The sequence below is a fragment of the Chionomys nivalis genome, chromosome Y, assembly GCF_950005125.1.
Source record: "Chionomys nivalis chromosome Y, mChiNiv1.1, whole genome shotgun sequence".
Classification (NCBI taxonomy): domain Eukaryota; kingdom Metazoa; phylum Chordata; class Mammalia; order Rodentia; family Cricetidae; genus Chionomys; species Chionomys nivalis.
In genome coordinates this window covers 7,036,224-7,053,299 of record NC_080113.1, presented here as the reverse complement: position 1 = coordinate 7,053,299, position 17,076 = coordinate 7,036,224, and the positions used below count along the sequence as shown (strand labels likewise).

General features: G+C 40.8%; 1 protein-coding gene across 1 annotated transcript; it reads left to right on the top strand.

The window, feature by feature from the left end:
- Positions 1 to 989: 989 nt before the first annotated feature.
- LOC130868862 (probable ribosome biogenesis protein RLP24) lies at positions 990 to 1,478 on the top strand. Its single transcript, XM_057760874.1, has one exon. It carries the CDS (start codon positions 990 to 992, stop codon positions 1,476 to 1,478), a length of 489 nt encoding a protein of 162 aa, XP_057616857.1.
- Positions 1,479 to 17,076: the final 15,598 nt, after the last annotated feature.

Here is a 17,076-nt window from a genome sequence, read left to right as displayed (position 1 = left end):
CAGCCCTCTGCTTGTCACTAGAGAGTGGCTGCCCAACGTGGTAACAAACTCCATGTAAAACCCGAGAGAGCTTAATTTTAAACAGAGGGAAAAAAGAGTTTAACACAGTCTTTTGCTGTTTCTTACGGCGTGCTGTAGAGAGATTTCCTGATTCAGCAACAGCGGCAGAAAAAAAAGCTGCGTCATTTTAAAACGTGGCTTCCTGGGGCTGTGCTGCCACTGCAAACTCTGGCTTTTTAAAGCATTTCAATGGCTTTTATGGGACTGAATGTTTCTGTTCCCACTTGGGATCAGGAGGAAAGTAGCTGAGACCATGCCAATGGCTCAGCGCTCCCCGCCTGCACCTGGGCAGATGGCCGAATCAGGCTTAGGCAGGTGGAAGAGCATGGCGGATTCCTGCCACCATACAGAAAGGTGTTTCCAGACTATGCAGTGCTCTGCGTGTCAGATTTGGCTGTAACTTAGATGAAAAGAGTTTCTGTGCCACACGTTCAGTCTCAGAGTTAAAGTGCTGAGTGTGGCTCCTACCTGGCGGCCCCAGAGCTAGCACAAAATGGTAAGTACTCCATTTTGAAATTGGAGAGGTGGCGCCAACATCCAGAGCAGCCAACTGCTCTGCAGCTCAGAGACACAAGCTGCTCCACCTTGCTGAACTGTGCTGACCTCAGGCAGGAACGATCGTAATTACCATAATAACAGTGCAGTTGAGGTTTAGACTGGCAGTAAACAGGCAGTACCATATTACCTCTACATGGTGCAACTTAAGTTTTTAAGAAGGCTCCTGGATAGTAAAGCATTTTATGAAGTGCTCCTGGATAGTAAAGAATTACAGATTCACAATAGGACAGATTCAGACATAGGCTTGGGAGAGAGAAGAAAAAATATAAAGAGAGAAAAAAAAGGGTAAAGTCTTTAAAGAGAAAGAGTATTATAAGAAATAAAGGAAAAGAAGTTCGGTGCCTGGGAGGTGGGGCCCACGTGGAGTCAACATGAGGATGGAGAAATGTTATTTCTGTTCCGGGCCGATCTACCCTGGTCATGGCATGATGTTCGTCTGCAATGACTGCAAGGTGTTCCGATTTTGCAAATCCAAGTGTCATAGAAACTTCAAGAAGAAGTGGAATCCACGCAAGGTCAGGTGGAATAAAGCCTTCCGGAAGGCAGCTGGCAAGGAGCTCACGGTGGACAACTCATTTGAATTTGAAAAACGTAGAAATGAACCTGTGAAATACCAGCGAGAGCTGTGGAATAAAAGTATTGATGCAATGAAGAGGGTTGAAGAGATCAAACAGAAACGGCAGGCTAAGTCTATAATGAACAGGTTGAAGAAAAACAAAGAGCTACAGAAGGTTCAGGATATCAAAGTCAAACAGAACATCCACCTTATCCGGGCTCCTCTTGCAGGCAAAGGAAAGCAGCTGGAGGAAAAAATGGTACAGCCGTTACAGGAGGATGTGGACATGGAGGGCGCTTCCTAATGGTGCTGCCTGCAGCCAGCCCTATGCACACTGTTGGTCCCTAAGTTATTGATTGGTTACATAATGTCCCCCAGGCAAAGGTGACTCGCGTGCTTCTCTCTACAGTGCAGCCTGTAAAAACATCCATGTGGGTCTCAACTCAATGTTCTGCTTCACTGTGTTATGCTCACAGAAACATGAAAGTTTGTGTGCAGATGAAGGTGTGAACCTTGGGCATAACATGGTTGAATTGTTGCTTAATGGCACCAGGCAGCGTTTCTGCATTGACTATTATGCTAGTGTGAAATTTGTAATAAAATAATATTTTCCTTGCACTAGGATAGTTTGTTAGGGTTATTGATGCAGAGGTCACAGCAAGGAACTAACCATTCTCATGACAACCCCAGTCTCTTGTTTTGCTTTAGTCTGTTTAGTATCTCCTTAGAGTTGCATTATGGCCTCATACAGTGCCCCCGTGCTTCTGAGTTATGCTGGGCTTTCTGCCCTGCTTCAGCTGTGTAGTTGGTAGCTTGTGGGGTGGGGGTGGGGCGGGGCAGGGCTTAATAAACTTCCTGGATGATACCTTGTTACTGCTTTGGAGAATGCTCAACTCCAAGTTGGGACTTCTGCTCCCTCCACCCCCAATTCTCTCCAGCCCAGCAATGGTCTAGAAGCAGAAGAATCTTGGTGCCTTTTAAATTTTATTTTGTGGTTTTCTTTTTCTTTTCTTTTTTTTTTTTTTGAGACAGGGTCTCTCTTTTGTGCAGCTTTAGCTGTCCTGGATCTCACAGAGATCTACCTGCCTCTGCCTCCTGTATGCTGGGATTAAAGGTGTGCACCATCACACTAAACATTTTTGATTTTCTTTAAAAAAAAACCAGCCAAACAAAAACTCTTTGTTTTTGGAAAACAGAATGGAAAGATGGAAAGAATGTTGTCTATTAATTTGTGCATAAATAAAACCATTTCTAAAGTGAAAAAAAAGAAATAAAGGAAAATAAGCCACGTAAAAATGGAAAATTCACAGAGATTCTGGATTATGTATTTTATTGTGTTTCCTTTAAAATTTTTAACTGAAGGATCTAAGTACAGAGAGACATTTCATTATATGGGTTGCCAAGGTAAACCAGAATGGATTTCATAAAGGTTTGACTTCAGAATTTGGGTCTAAGAACATGATGCTTTGGAGAGGGTCTTCTTTTGTTTTCACAGAGGATGAGACCCTGTGGATTGCGTCTATACCAATATGGTATGATAGACCACGCCCTCCTGAAAGGTTGCTGTGAATACCCTTAAAAAATTACTTCGCTCAACTGATGACTGAGATAAACCTGGCACACAGGTTACACCATGAAAGATCTGATTATCAGTGCCCCCATTCAGCTCGAAGCAGTTTGGAGAGAAATAACTGCACCCATGTTCCCAAATATTGTTTATAAATGTTCTTTTACATTTAAAGGGGGATATGATATAGATATGGATAATTTGCATTGGGATGGATTTTAAAGTCAATTTTGTTATATGTATATGTGTTTCTGATATTGATTAAGGTATTGTGATTGTGTAGTTCATGTAAAAATGTAATGTATAATTAGGAAATATATGTTCATAGATAATCACCTATACTAGTCAAGTTTGGTCATGTTAGTTAGATGTGCGTAGATATATTTCAGATAGACATTCTTCATCTCTTTCAAAGACTACAGAATATGGCATTTAAATGTTTTAATAACTTAGGGTTTTTCATGACAATGAGACACGTCCTCTCCTGGCAGCACCAATCTACTTCGAGAGGAAGATGGGCATCGAAGAGGCTCCTTATGGAGTTTGATAGCCATTTGGGCAAGAAACTGCTCTTGCCTGGACTGTTGCATAAACTGGACACAGAGAACCCGCAGAGAGAGGACTGCTGAACTTGCCTAAAGGTGAGATTTTCTTTCGGGGTTCCTGATTCATGAAAGAGTCTGCGAGACATTCTGCAGGACACAGCAAAAGTGACTGAACTGTCTTTGGAATTTCCTGCTTCATGGAAAAGTCTGCTGGATACTATGGGCCTGAAGGCCGAAGATGGATGCCCCAACGGTACAGAGGAACTTTGGATGACTGTCCAGGCAGCGAGATGTCTCTGTCATTTCTAGAGCTTTGGACTTCTGTTTGCTTAGGTAATATTATATCCTTCTGGAGTATTTGATAGAGTTGAAGAATGGTTAGTTATAGTTATAGTTTTCCTTAGTTATGATAAGAGATAAAATAGATATAAATATTGTAACTGTAATTCTTGCTTGATAACAGTTTTGTTATATGTAATTTTACTATGTTAAAGTTAAAGCCTACTTTTTTGTTTAAACAGAAAAAGGGGAAATGATGTGGGAAGGTCATCTATCTATCTGTTGCTTTCATTGGTTAATTAATAAAGAAACTGCTTGGCCTTTGATAGGCCAGCCCTTAGGTGGGTGCAGTAGACATATGAGTTTTTCAGGTAAGCTTATGGAGTATGTCTTGGAGGGAAACTCACAAGTCTTTTACGAATCTGAATACACTCACTTCCAAAAGAATGGGCTTGTCTTTCAAAGTCAAGCAAGAGAGCGGAGGGGAACACTCCCCTCCGATTCTCGCAATGCTTTCTACCGCTTCCAAGAAAGTGCTTCTCCTCGGAGAGAAATAAATGTGTTTGTGCATTATTCACAAAAGCTGATAGAGGTGAGAATAGTGAAGAGAAAACTGACCATTAAAGTGTGTCCTTCTCCAAAAACTTTCCGTGTTCCTTTGAGGGAAACTCGGGGTTCTATGAAGAAGCTAAATCCACTTTCAAAAAGCATGCGCTTCTCATTCAAAGTCCAGCTTGTAGGGTGGATAGGAGTAGGAAGTCAACTCCTTGCTGTGGTTTTTTCTCTACATTAACAGCAAAGGAAGAGTATGTATTTTTGCTCTGCCTAGTCTCCATAAGATTCCATTGTTTTATAGACATTTTATCCCCTTGTTTTACAGATTTCACCAACTCTTTTTTTTTTCTTTTTCAAGAGAGGGTTTCTCTGTGGTTTTGTATCCTGTCCTGGAACTAGCTCTTGTAGACCAGGCTGGTCTCGAACTCACAGAGATCCGCCTGCCTCTGCCTCCCAAGTGCTGGGATTAAAGGCGTGCGCCACCACCACCCGGCACACCAACTCTTAAGAAGTTATATCTTGAGCAAAAATAAGAATCCCAGAGGGACAGATTAGGCAGAGCCTGTGCTACTTCCTTCTCATAGTAATGAGGACTCAGAATAATGCCACACACTCTCTAGGCATTTGCTAAATTAAGTAAAAATCTAGTAGACACAACAGTTGCTAACTAGTAATACAGCATGGAAAGTTCCAAATTAATTCTTTGTAAAAAAAAAATAAAGAAAAAGCTCCTATCTGATGGGGATCCCCTCAACCCACTGCCACATGGCAGGGGCTTCCTCTCAGAACCAGGATTAGATACAAACAGCACACAAACACGTGGTTTTTCAGAGAAATCCTTTATTAAGTGGGAAAGAAAGGTTAAAGTGACTACATTATGACTCAGGGGAAAACCAGAAAACAGCAGCAAATAACCTCATAGTGAAAGACCCCAGCTTAGCTGCTGTGATGCCATTTTGCAAGGCCTACACACAAACAAGTATTAGTTCAAGGTAAAGTCGGTACTCCTAGGCTGCCAAACAGAATATCTGTGGTCAAACATCAGGCCTAGGAAGGGAACGAAAAGTTCTGGGAAAATCCACATGAGCCCTAGATAGAGCCAAGTCAGCTATTATCAGATCTTCATGTCCCCGAGGAGCTTGTCCCCAAGTGAACCCTTCACCTCATTCGAACTGACCAATGGGATCCCTGTAGCCATCCATCTGCTTCTGTATGACTGCTTCTGCTGCACTTTTCCTATAAAAAGACCTTTTCCCAGACTGCAGGGCGCGCAAGTTCTCTGAAAGACTTTGCCGCCCGCAGGTACCTGTGTACACCCAATAAACCTCTTGCCGTTGCAGCCAGTGGTCTCGGACTGTTCCTTGGGTTCAGGGGTCTTCTCCTGAGGGAAGGTCCTCCCCGAGGGTCTTTCAATAGGTATAATTTTGAAGAAGAGAAGCAGAGGAGGTTTGTGCTAGCATGAACTAGTATACAATGGGAAAGAAGATAGCGACTAGGGAGAAGGGGAAGGGAACAAATGAAAGGGCCAAGGACATTTGTTCCAGAAAGACAAAGGACTGCCTCTGGATAGAGAGGAGACAAACGTGGCCTGTTGGCAAATAGCAGTTTGTAAAGGTAAAGGGTAAAACCCTGTGTTAGGATATAGTGGTATATTTAATTGGGTATGTTAATTAGATGAGATTAAGGAGGTTTCCATATGCCTGATTTCAATACCTTGAGAACTGGATTCAATATTTGAGAGCTTTGTCATTATCTTTCTCCTTTCTTTCATGTTTTTCATTTCTAATGATTCTTTTCTTTTCATTTACAGTAAATTCTTTTTAAAATACCTAATGATAGTTTCTCTACTATCTACTCCTTTCAGTTAGTCCCCACATCTTCTCCCCTCCACTGTCTTTCTGTCATTAGAAAAGAACACGCTTCTGAGAGATAACAACCTAATATGACTAGATATAATAATTTAGAACAAAAACAATCATAAAAACTGGACAAGGCAACTCCAACAGGAAGGGAAGAGCACCAAGAACAGACTCAAGAGCTGGAGATCCACTCATTCACATGTTCAGGAATTCTATAAAAATACTAAAATGAAAGCTCTGATATATTTAACAGATGACCTGGTAGGTAGACTCGTGTACACCCTGTGCTTGCTGCTGCAGACTCTGAGAGTTCTTCAGCGCTTGGCTTAGTTGATTCAGAGGACATCATTGTCTTGGTGTCCTCATGCCTCTGGCTCTTACACTCTTTGCACCCCCTCTTCTGCAAGAGTCCCTTGGTACTGTGGGGAGGAATTTGATGAAGATGTCTTATTTAGATTCTTTCTCTGAGTAAGAACTGGAACTGGGTCTCTGCATCTGTTCTCATCTGCTGAGGAAGGAGCCTCTCTGTTGTTAACATGACAAGGCACTGCTCTGTGAGTGTAGCAGGGTATCATCAGGAATCATTTTATTGATATATTAGTATTATTTTATTACTCTTATCATCATTATTATTGTTATCTGTAGTGTTTGCCTTAGGTCTCTTGGCTATCTGGTCTCCGGTTCTTGGTCACACAAGCAGTGTGGGGTAGGGGTTCTGTCTTGTGGAGTGGGCCTTGAGTCTAATTAGACATCAGTTGGTTGCTCCCACAAGTTCTATACCATCATTGTCAGGCAGAATATATTGTAGCTCAAATGTTTGGTGGCAGAGTTCATGTCTGCATGTCTCTTTAGTAGCCTGCAGAGTATGTTCCCACACCAAAGACAGTAGAATGTATATATGTGTGTATGTATGTATGTATGTATGGTGGAGGTTCTGTGTAGGTGCCAACTGGACTTCTCCATGCTCAGTGAGTTACATGGGTGTTTTCCTTGGTAAACGAGACCTACTGTCAGTTTGTGGTGGACAGTCCATTGTCTTAGCAGTAGGCTGGATATTTGGGGATTCCATGGGACCCTTTTGGCCAAAAATTGGATGCAATGTATTCTCATTTGGTGATAAAAGACTCTTGGACTCTGTCTTACCTGTAATTAAGAGCCCTCACTTAGATTCCTTTCTTTAATTATAGAGAGTTCCTATTATGCTAGGTTTCCACATATTCTCACAAAATAGCCCTTCTATTCCATCCATCGCTCTCCAAAATTAACTCTCTCAACACAAATCTCCTTCCACTCTGTACCTGGTTCTCCTATTCTTATCCTCCCACACCCTGTCAATCCACCCAAAAGATCTATTCCCTCTTCCAAAGGAGATCCATGTGTTTGCCCTCATCCCTTCCTCTATATATAACACCTCTGGGTTAATAGATACTAGGTTTGTTATCATTGATTTCACAGATAATATGCACATATAAGCAAATGCATACCATATTTATATGTAGGTCAAGATAACTCATTTAGGATGATTTTTTCGTTTGCTCTATTGCATACAAATTACACAGTACTCCATATGTAAAAGTATCAGGTTTTCTTTATCCGTTCTTCTGTTGAGGAATATCTATGTTGTTTCCAATTTCTGGTTCTTATGAATAGTCGCAATGAAGATGAGTGTGTGTGTAGCTGGAGCTTGATGTAAATAAATTCTTGTCTTCCTCAAGAACCACTAAAGTGATTCCATAGAGGCTGTACAAGTTTACACTCCTACTAGCAAACGAGGAATGTTTCCTTGGCACCACATCATTTCCAGCATGAGCTGTCACCATGATGCCCACCCTGCTTCATCATAGCTCCTCTTAGCTCCCTGGTGGAGCTTTTGGATCTCTCAGCCTCCCCAATGTTACATTTTGCTAAATCTCATGCTTTTATTTTTCTCTTGACCTCCAAGTCAAACCTCTACCCCACAAGCTTGTCTTTACAGATGGGTATGCCAGTAGAACAACAGCCTATGTTATAAATGAGGAAGAAGTATAATTTCAGACAGGGGAATCCTCTGCCAAAGTGTAAAATGAAAAGCAGTGTTGTTGGTCATTTCAAAATTCTTACATGCACAACATTTTAACATTTACACAGATACCTGTTATGAGTGTGTCTGACTTGTTTCCTTGTATTGAAACTTTTTTTGCCCACAGCTCATACTACCATTTTCCTGTCATTATAGGATTTACAAAGTGCTATTAGAAAGAAAAGGAGGGTTGCCCTTTCTTTGTGGGTCATATTCAATCCCACACTTAACTTTTGGAAGAGGGTATACTTGTGTATTTCCTCAGGAAGCTGACATACCCTCTGGATTCTGGATCATCTGGTGATTCACTATATGACAACTCCTTCACTTCCACCAACCATCTGCAGATTCAGGATACCACCTTTGTATCCAGGCCTTTATCCTCATTAACTAATGCCCCTAATGATGGAAGAGGCAACAAATGATCAGTCTGAGGATCATCTACCTTCACTTGTGTCTTGTCTTTCAATTCATTCAGAACATCGTCCACAAGCTACATACAAATCAAGCTCTACTTCCCAGCTAGGGTCAGATACAAGCACTGGCTTCCCGAGTGAAGGATCTTGTACCTGTTTGATGCAGTGAGGTCATTCCTTCATGTTTCTGACTTGGTTGCTTTGCTCTGGGCCTGGCCTCTTACTACCCATGATCCTGGTATTTCTCCCCAAGGCCCTCTTTAAGGAAAATGGGACAGGGACTAACTTCAGGGCCCTCAAACATCAGAACTACCAAGACCAACAATTTAGTAAATCCATTTCTCTCCCTGACTCAGTCTCCTGTCTCCACAGGACATCTCCCGGAAACACCTAACTGAACCTCTGTTCCACTACCACAGTAATAGTAACCTCTGAGTCTCCTATAACAAGCCTCCCTATGTGAACTTTTGGCTCTTTGCCATCATGAATCATGAGTTTAATTATAAGAAAAAGCTGTATTATATATGGGCACTTAAATTCAAAATATTAAAGTACTGGTCCCATTGTTTTTTTTTTCCCAGAGGGGTCAGTATGCTGAAATGTCTGCCATCCTATGTTGTCTCATGTCTGACTTCAACCAGACCCTCAGGAAATACATACAGTTTGATGACTAATCAGGGTCTACTGAGCCACCAGCAGGAACTGTTCTTGATATTTTCAGTAAAATAGACCCCTGATATGGCAAACAGACCCCTGACACCACAACTGCATTTGTTGACTAGATGTCATGAGTCAATCATAAAATGATTCCTGTCTAGTAAGGGTCTGTACTCAATCACTTCAAAGTAACAGCTGGAATTCCCCTAAGCAAGCTTAAAAGAGACTGCCTTACCCTCCCCCAGGGTCAACCTGATATTGAGTTGACCCAGAGTTTTTCTGTCTTAAGAATAAAGCTGCTCCAAGCCTGCACTAGTGTCTGTGAGGTCCTTGGCCCAGGAACAGTTTCTGTTCCTGCACTGAGGCTACCCACTCAGAGGAGTGAGTGTGCACCCCCCCAGCAGGAGGGGAGTGCACGGCCCCTCCAGCTCCTGCTGCAGGGCTTCTTGGCTCCACACAACCCTCCCCTACTCCCCCAAGTTGCCCTTTTGTCTGCGGGGTCCTTCGAACTCCAAGAGTCCTGTCCCTGTGCTGAGGACAACCTGTCAGACTGGTCCCTGGCCAGCAAGGAGCCCTGATCCTGAACCAGAAGATCCACTGGAGAGCTTTTGAAGGAAGAGATGGGCAGGCGCCAATGCAAAAATTCCTCCAACAACCTGAAAAACAACATGGTAACACCAGAACCCAATGAACATACAACAGGAAAACTTGAAAACCCCAATCCAGAAGAAGTAGAAAAAATTGACATTATGAAAGAGATAGAGTCCCTTAAACAGGATATGAAAAACTCCCTTAAAGAAATGGATGAGAAGAATAACAAAAAGTATGAAGAATTGAGTCAATCCATAAAAGATACCCTAGGAAACCAAGAAAAAAACAATCAAACAGATAAAGGAAACAGTTCAAGACTTGAAAACTGAAATGGAGGCAAGGAAGAAAACACAAACACAAACTAAGGGCCAGCAGGATATGGAAAATCTAGATAAATGAACAGAGACTACAGAGACAAGCATAACCAACAGAATACAAGAGATAGAAGAAAGAATCACAGATGCTGAAGATACCATAGAGAAAAAAAAGCACTGATCAAAGAAAACAGCAAATCCAACAAATTCTCATCACAAAACATCCAGGAAATCTGGGACACAATAAAAAGACCAAATGTAAGAATAGGGGTAGAAGAAGGAGAATTACAGCTCAATGGCCCAGGAAATATATTCAACAAAATTATAGAAGAAAACTTTTCAAACCTAAAGGATATTCCTATGAAGGTTCAAGAAGCATATAGAACACCGAATAGACTGGATCAAAAAAAAAAATTCCCTTGCCATATAATAATCAAAACGCAAAGCATACAGAATAAAGAAGGAATATTAAGAGCTGCAAAGAAAAAAGGTCAAGTAACTTATAAAGGTAAACCAATCAGACTTAATCTAACTTTTCTATGGAAACCATGAAAACCAGGTCTTGGATAGATGTGCTGCAGAAAGTAAGAGACCAGGGATGCAATCCCAGACTGCTTTGCCCAGCTAAGCTTTCATTCACCATCAATGGAGAAAACAAAATATTCCAGGATAAAAACAAATTTAAACAATACATACCCAAACCTATGGGACACTATGAAAGCAGTGCTAAGAGGAAAGTTCATAGCTCTTAGTGCCCACATTAAAAACAAAACAAAAAAAAATGAAGAAAGCTCGCAGTGGAGACTTAAGAGCACACCTGAAAGCTCTAGAAAAAAAAAGAAGCAGACTCACCCAGGGGGAGTAGAAGACTGGAAATAATCAAACTGAGGGCTGAAATCAACAAAACAGAAACGCAGAATACAATCCAAAGAATCAATGAAACAAGGAGCTGGTTCTTTGAGAAAGTCAACAAGATTGACAAACCTTTATCCAAACTAACCATAAGGCAGAGAGAAAACCTGCAAATTAAGAAGATCAGAAATGAAAAGGGGGACATAACAACAGACACTGAGGAAATTCAGAGAATCAATAGGTCTTACTACAAAACGTTATATGCCACAAAGTTGGAAAATGTAAAAGAAATGGACTTGTTTTTAATTAAGTACCATTTACCAAAATTAAATCAAGACCAGGTGAACAAATTAAATAGACCTAAAAGTTGTGAGGAAATAGAAGCTGTCATAAAAAAACCTCCCATCCAAAAAAAGCCCAGGACCTGATGGTTTTCATGCAGAATTTTATCAGAACTTCCAAGAAGAACTGATACCTATACTCCTTAAAGTGTTTCACATAATAAAATCAGAAGAGTCTTTGCCAAACTCTTTTTATGAAGATACAGTCACCCTGCTTCCAAAACCACACAAAGACTTAACCAAGGAAGAGAATTACAGACCAGTCTCCCTCACGAAAATCAATGCAAAATTTCTCAATAAAATTCTGGCAAACAGAATCCAAGAACACATTAGAAAAATTATCCATTATGATCAAGTAGGCTTCATCCCAGAGATGCAGGGCTGTTTCAATATACAAAAATCTATCAATGTAATCCATCATATAAATAAACTGAAAGAAAAAACCATACGATCATTTCATTAGATGTGAAAAAAGCATTTGACAAAATTCAACACCCCTTTATGATAAAGGTTTTGGAAAGGTTAGGGATACAAGGATCATAACTAAATATAATAAAAGCAATATATAACAAACCAACAGCTAAGATCAAATTAAATGGAGAGAAACTCAAAGCCATTCCACTAAAATCAGGAACAAGACAAGGCTGTCCACTCTCTCCATATCTCTCCAACATAGTACTTGAAGTTCTAGCAATAGCAATAAGACAACATAAGAAGATCAAGGGGATTCGAATCAGAAAAAAAGAAGTCAAACTTTCGTTATTTGCAGAAGATAAGATAGTGTACATTAGTGATCCCCAAAACTCTACCAAAGAACTCTTACAGCTGACAAATAACTTCAGTGATGTGTCAGGATACAAGATCAACTCAAATCAGTTGCAAGCCGGGTGGTGGTGGTGCACACCTTTTATCCCAGTACTCGGGAGGCAGAGGCAGGCGGATCTCTGTGAGTTCGAAGCAGGCATGGTCTACAAGAGCTAGTTCCAGGACAGGAAGCAAAAGCTACGGAGAAACCCTGTCTCGAAAAAAAAAATCAGTTGTCCTCCTATACACAAAGGATAGAGTAGCAGAGAGGGAATTCTGAGAAACTTCACCTTTCACGATAGCCACAAATAGCATAAAGTATCTTGGGGTAACTCTAACCAAGGAAGTGAAAGATCTATTTGACAAGAACTTTAAGGCATTGAAGAAAGAAATTGAGGAGGATACCAGAAAATGGAAGGATCTCTTATGCTCTTGGATGGGTAGGATCAACATAGTAAAAATGGCAATTCTACTAAAAGCAACCTATAAATTCAATGGAATCCCCATAAAAGTCCAAATAAAATTCTTTACAGATTTTGAGAAAACAATAATCAACTTTATATGGAAAAACAAAAAACCCAGGATAACCAAAACAATCTAATACAAAAAAGGAACTTCTGGAGGCATTACCATCCCTGACTTCAAACTCTATTACAATGTAATGAAAACAGCTTGGTATTGGTATAAAAAAAGAGAAGTCGATCAATGGAATCGAATAGAAGACCCGGATTTTAACCCACAAACCTATGAACATCTGATTGTTGACAAAGGAGCTAAAAGTGTACAATGGAAGAAAGAAAGCATCTTCAACAAATGGTGCTGTCAGAACTGCATGTCAACCTGTAGGAGAATGAAAATAGACCCATATCTATCACCATGCACAAAACTCAAGTACAAATGGATCAAAGACCTCAATATCAGTCTGAACACACTGAACCTGATAGAAGAGAAAATGGGAAGTACCCTACAACATATGGGCACAGGAGATCGCTTCCTATGTATAACCCCAGCAGCACAGACATTAAGGGCAACATTGAATAAATGGGACCTCCTGAAACTGAGTAGCTTCTGTAAAGCAAAGGACACTGTCACTAAGACAAAAAGGCAACCCACAGATTGGGAGAAGATCTTTGCCAACCCCGCAACAGACAAAGGTCTGATCTCCAAAATATATAAAGAACTCAAGAAACTAGACCGTAAAAGGTTAATCAATCCAATTATAAAATGGGGCACTGAACTGAACAGAGAATTCTTAACAGAAGAAATTCAAATGGCCAAAAGACACTTAAGGTCATGCTCAACCTCCTTAGTGATCAGGGAAATGCAAATAAAACAACTTTGAGATACCATCTTACACCTGTCAGAATGGCTAAAATCAAAAACACCAAGGATAGCCTTTGCTGGAGAGGTTGTGGAGAAAGGGGTACCCTCATCCATTGCTGGTGGGAATGCAAACTTGTACAACCACTTTGGAAATCAGTGTGGCGGTTTCTCAGGAAATGTGGGATCAACCTACCCCTGGACCCAGCAACACCACTCTTGGAAATATACCCAAGAGATGCCCTATCATATGACAAAAGCATCTGTTCAACTATGTTCATAGCAGCATTGTTTGTAATAGCCAGAACCTGGAAACAACCTAGATGTCCTTCAATGGAGAAATGGATGAAGAAAATGTGGAATATATACATATTAGAGTACTACTCAGCAGTAAAAAACAATGACTTCTTGAATTTTGCAAGCAAATGGATGAAATAGAAAACACTATTCTGATTGAGGTAACCCAGACCCAAAAAGATGAATATGGTATGTACTCACTCATTAGTGTATTCTAGCTATAAATAAAGGACATTGAGCCTATAATTTGTGATCCTAGAGAAGCTAAATAAGGTGAACCCAAAGGAAAACATACAGTTATCCTGGATATTGGAAGTAGACAAGACTGCCAGTTAAAGATTGGCATCTTGGGGATGAGGTGGGGTGAGGGAGATGGAGAGAGATAAGTGAGAAGGGGAGGATGAGGAGAACTTGGGGGAATAGGATGGTTGGGATGGAGGATTGGTACATATTGGAGCAGGAAAGTAGATATCTTAATTAAGGGAGCCATTTTAGGGTTGGCAAGAGACTTGACTCTAGAGGGGTTCCCAGGTGTCCAAGGAGAAGTTCCCAGCTTGTTCCTTGGGCAGCAGAGGAGAGCGAGCCTGAAATGACCGGATCCTATAGCCACACTGATGAATATCTTGCATATCACCAAAGAATCTTCATCTAGCGATGGATGGAGATAGAGACAGAGACCCACACTGGAGCACCGGACTGAGCTCCCAAGGTCCAAATGAGGAGCAGAAGGAGGGAGATCATGAACAAGGAAGTCAGGACAATGAGGGGTGCACCCATCCACTGAGACGGTGGGGCTGATCTATTGGGAGCTCACCAAGGCCAGCTGGACTGGGACTGAACGAGCATGTGATCAAACTGGACCCTCTGAATGTGGCTGACAATGGGGGCTGACTGAAAACCCAATGATAATGGCACTGGGGTTTGTCTCTACTGCATGTAATGGCTTTTTGGGATCCTGGTATGTTTGGATGCACACCTTCCTAGACCTGGATGTGAGTGGGAGGACCGTGGACTTCCTTACAGGGCAGAGTACCATGCCCTTTCTCAGGAGTTGAGGGGGTGGTGAAAGGGGCAATGGGAGGGAAATGGGAGGAAGAGAGCAAGTGAAAATTTTAAATAGTATTTATAAAGCAATAAAAAATAAAAAAAAGAAAGAAAAAAATGAGAGAGTTTGGAACACAGGCCTAATGCGATGTCTTCATCAAAACCTTCCCTTCAGGGTTCAGGGAGCTGCGCAGAAGGTAAGACAGAATAACTAAGAGCCATAGATGGATGACTGCAAGGAAACACTGACTTCCAGACACAATATGAATCATGCACATATGAACTCATGGAAACTCAGAAAGCATCACAGGAACTACAGAGGTTCAGGCCAGATGGGGTCCAGTACTAGAGGAGAAAATAAATAAAGTCTCCAAATGTTAAAATGAGGCTTTGGATAAGCAACAAGTAGTACTCCTCCACTGTTTTTGTTTAGATTTCTTGCCCTGATTTCTCTCAATGATGTAACCTAGAAATATAAATAAATCCTTTCCTCTCCTGAACTGTTTTGGATGCAGTGTTTGTAATAGTTTTTTGTATTTTCAAGACAGGATCTCTCTCTCTCTCTCTCTCTCCTATCTCTCTCCTATCTCTCTCTCTTCCGTGTGTGTGTGTATGAATTTGTGGTGGAACTTGCTTTGTAAGCCAGGTCAGTCTCAAACTCACAATATCTACCTGCCTCTGCCTCCCAAGTTCTAGAGTAAAGATATAAACCACAATTACAACTGTCCAGACCCTGTTACTTAACCACACTTATTCTTATTTTAACTCATTGCATCATTATTGGTAAAGTAGTATTATTAATTATATAACTTGTCACTATATATGGCATCAGGAAATGCCAAAATCAAATACACATTCATGTCAAATTATAATTCTGGCAGTAATATATTAACACCTATCATGCACATCTTTTGGAGAAAAGTCACTGAAACAGACAACGCCCATGATGGGAGAGTTAAGACCACAAACACAATTGCCCAGCAACACACATAAAGAATAAAAATGATCAATAATTTAGTTGCTTTCTTTACAGAATATATTTTCAATCAAAAAAAGAAAGCAAACCCTTGATATTTCTATACCACTAATATTTCTACTACTTTACAGCAAAGGGGTAGAGATGGAAAAGACCATCTATTCTAATCTTGCTTCTTTTTTTTTGGTTCAAGGTGAAACAACTGGAGGATAAGAGGAGAAACAATTACTGGACTTCCCACAAAATCAACTTAGGCAGTCCTGAGATCCTAAGGATCCACTAATTCTTGTCCTGACTATTACTCTTTGTTTCCTTGATATTGGGCTGTGATATTGGGCTCGGAGTTTATGTGTCTAGCATTCACGAATGTTACTGCAGACAAATAACTGGTAGCACAAATAATCCCATATGCCAGAATTAGCCATCAGTTCTAGTTGATTAAAGATTGCTGAATTTCTATAGCTCGTATTAACCACACCCTGGTCCTATTTTGTTACAAAACATAATGTGCAGCTTCTCTACTTCACCTCCTTATAGTCCTCAATGCCTTAAACTGTAATAATTTTGTACTTGGCTTGATTCTTTCTCAACCTTGTCACAGAAGTTAATGACCATAACTAAAAGAGTGTTACTGAGATTGTCAGTCCAAAAAGCCTAGGCTCACATTCTTGGAAATTGGCAACGAGCCATACACACAGCAAGTTAAACTTGCTGATTCATATGGTATTAAGTCGATGAAATACTAAGAAATGCACATTAACCCTCTCTAAATTACAAGCCATTATTACACCAACTTCACAGGTATAACTTATCAAGACACTATACTCAACATGACCCAACGTCAGAAACAGCTGGACTCGAACCCACAGGTTGCTCTTTGCCTAACTATAAAATTTCTCACTTGTAACTTGTAGTTACAGCCTTCAAGAGAAATCTGATATGACTCGGCCCACAGGAAGGGATTTATCTCATGAAGGGTAATAAAGGTTCAAAAAATGGCTACTGGTTTTTCAGTTAATGGAACCAGTATTACCCAAATAAAACCACACACACAAGAAATTTCTCTGAGAGACCGACTCACATGACACTTCCCAAAACCTCCTCCAGTTACACTTTCCCTTGGGATATAAATGGGATGTAGTCTTCCCCCACCTCAACTCACCACACAGCTCTAGTCAATACCTATCTTGACTACTACTACTACCTCTGCATGGTCAGCTGTTCACCCTGATACCTGCCTCATCACTGGAATGCCAACTTCTCTAGGGGAAAGTCTTCATAAGAACCGAAAACCAGCCCCATCTGAAATGGCCATTTGCTACTTCTGTTTCTGTTGCTTCTCTTACACATTTGACACCCCATCCAAGTATGCACTGACCACAACAGAAACCAAACACGCGCAAAGAGCTTTTGTGATACACGTCCC

Excerpts from the sequence above, each read along its gene's own strand:
- LOC130868862 (XM_057760874.1), top strand. The coding sequence starts at position 990 with ATGAGGATGGAGAAATGTTATTTCTGTTCCGGGCCGATCTACCCTGGT.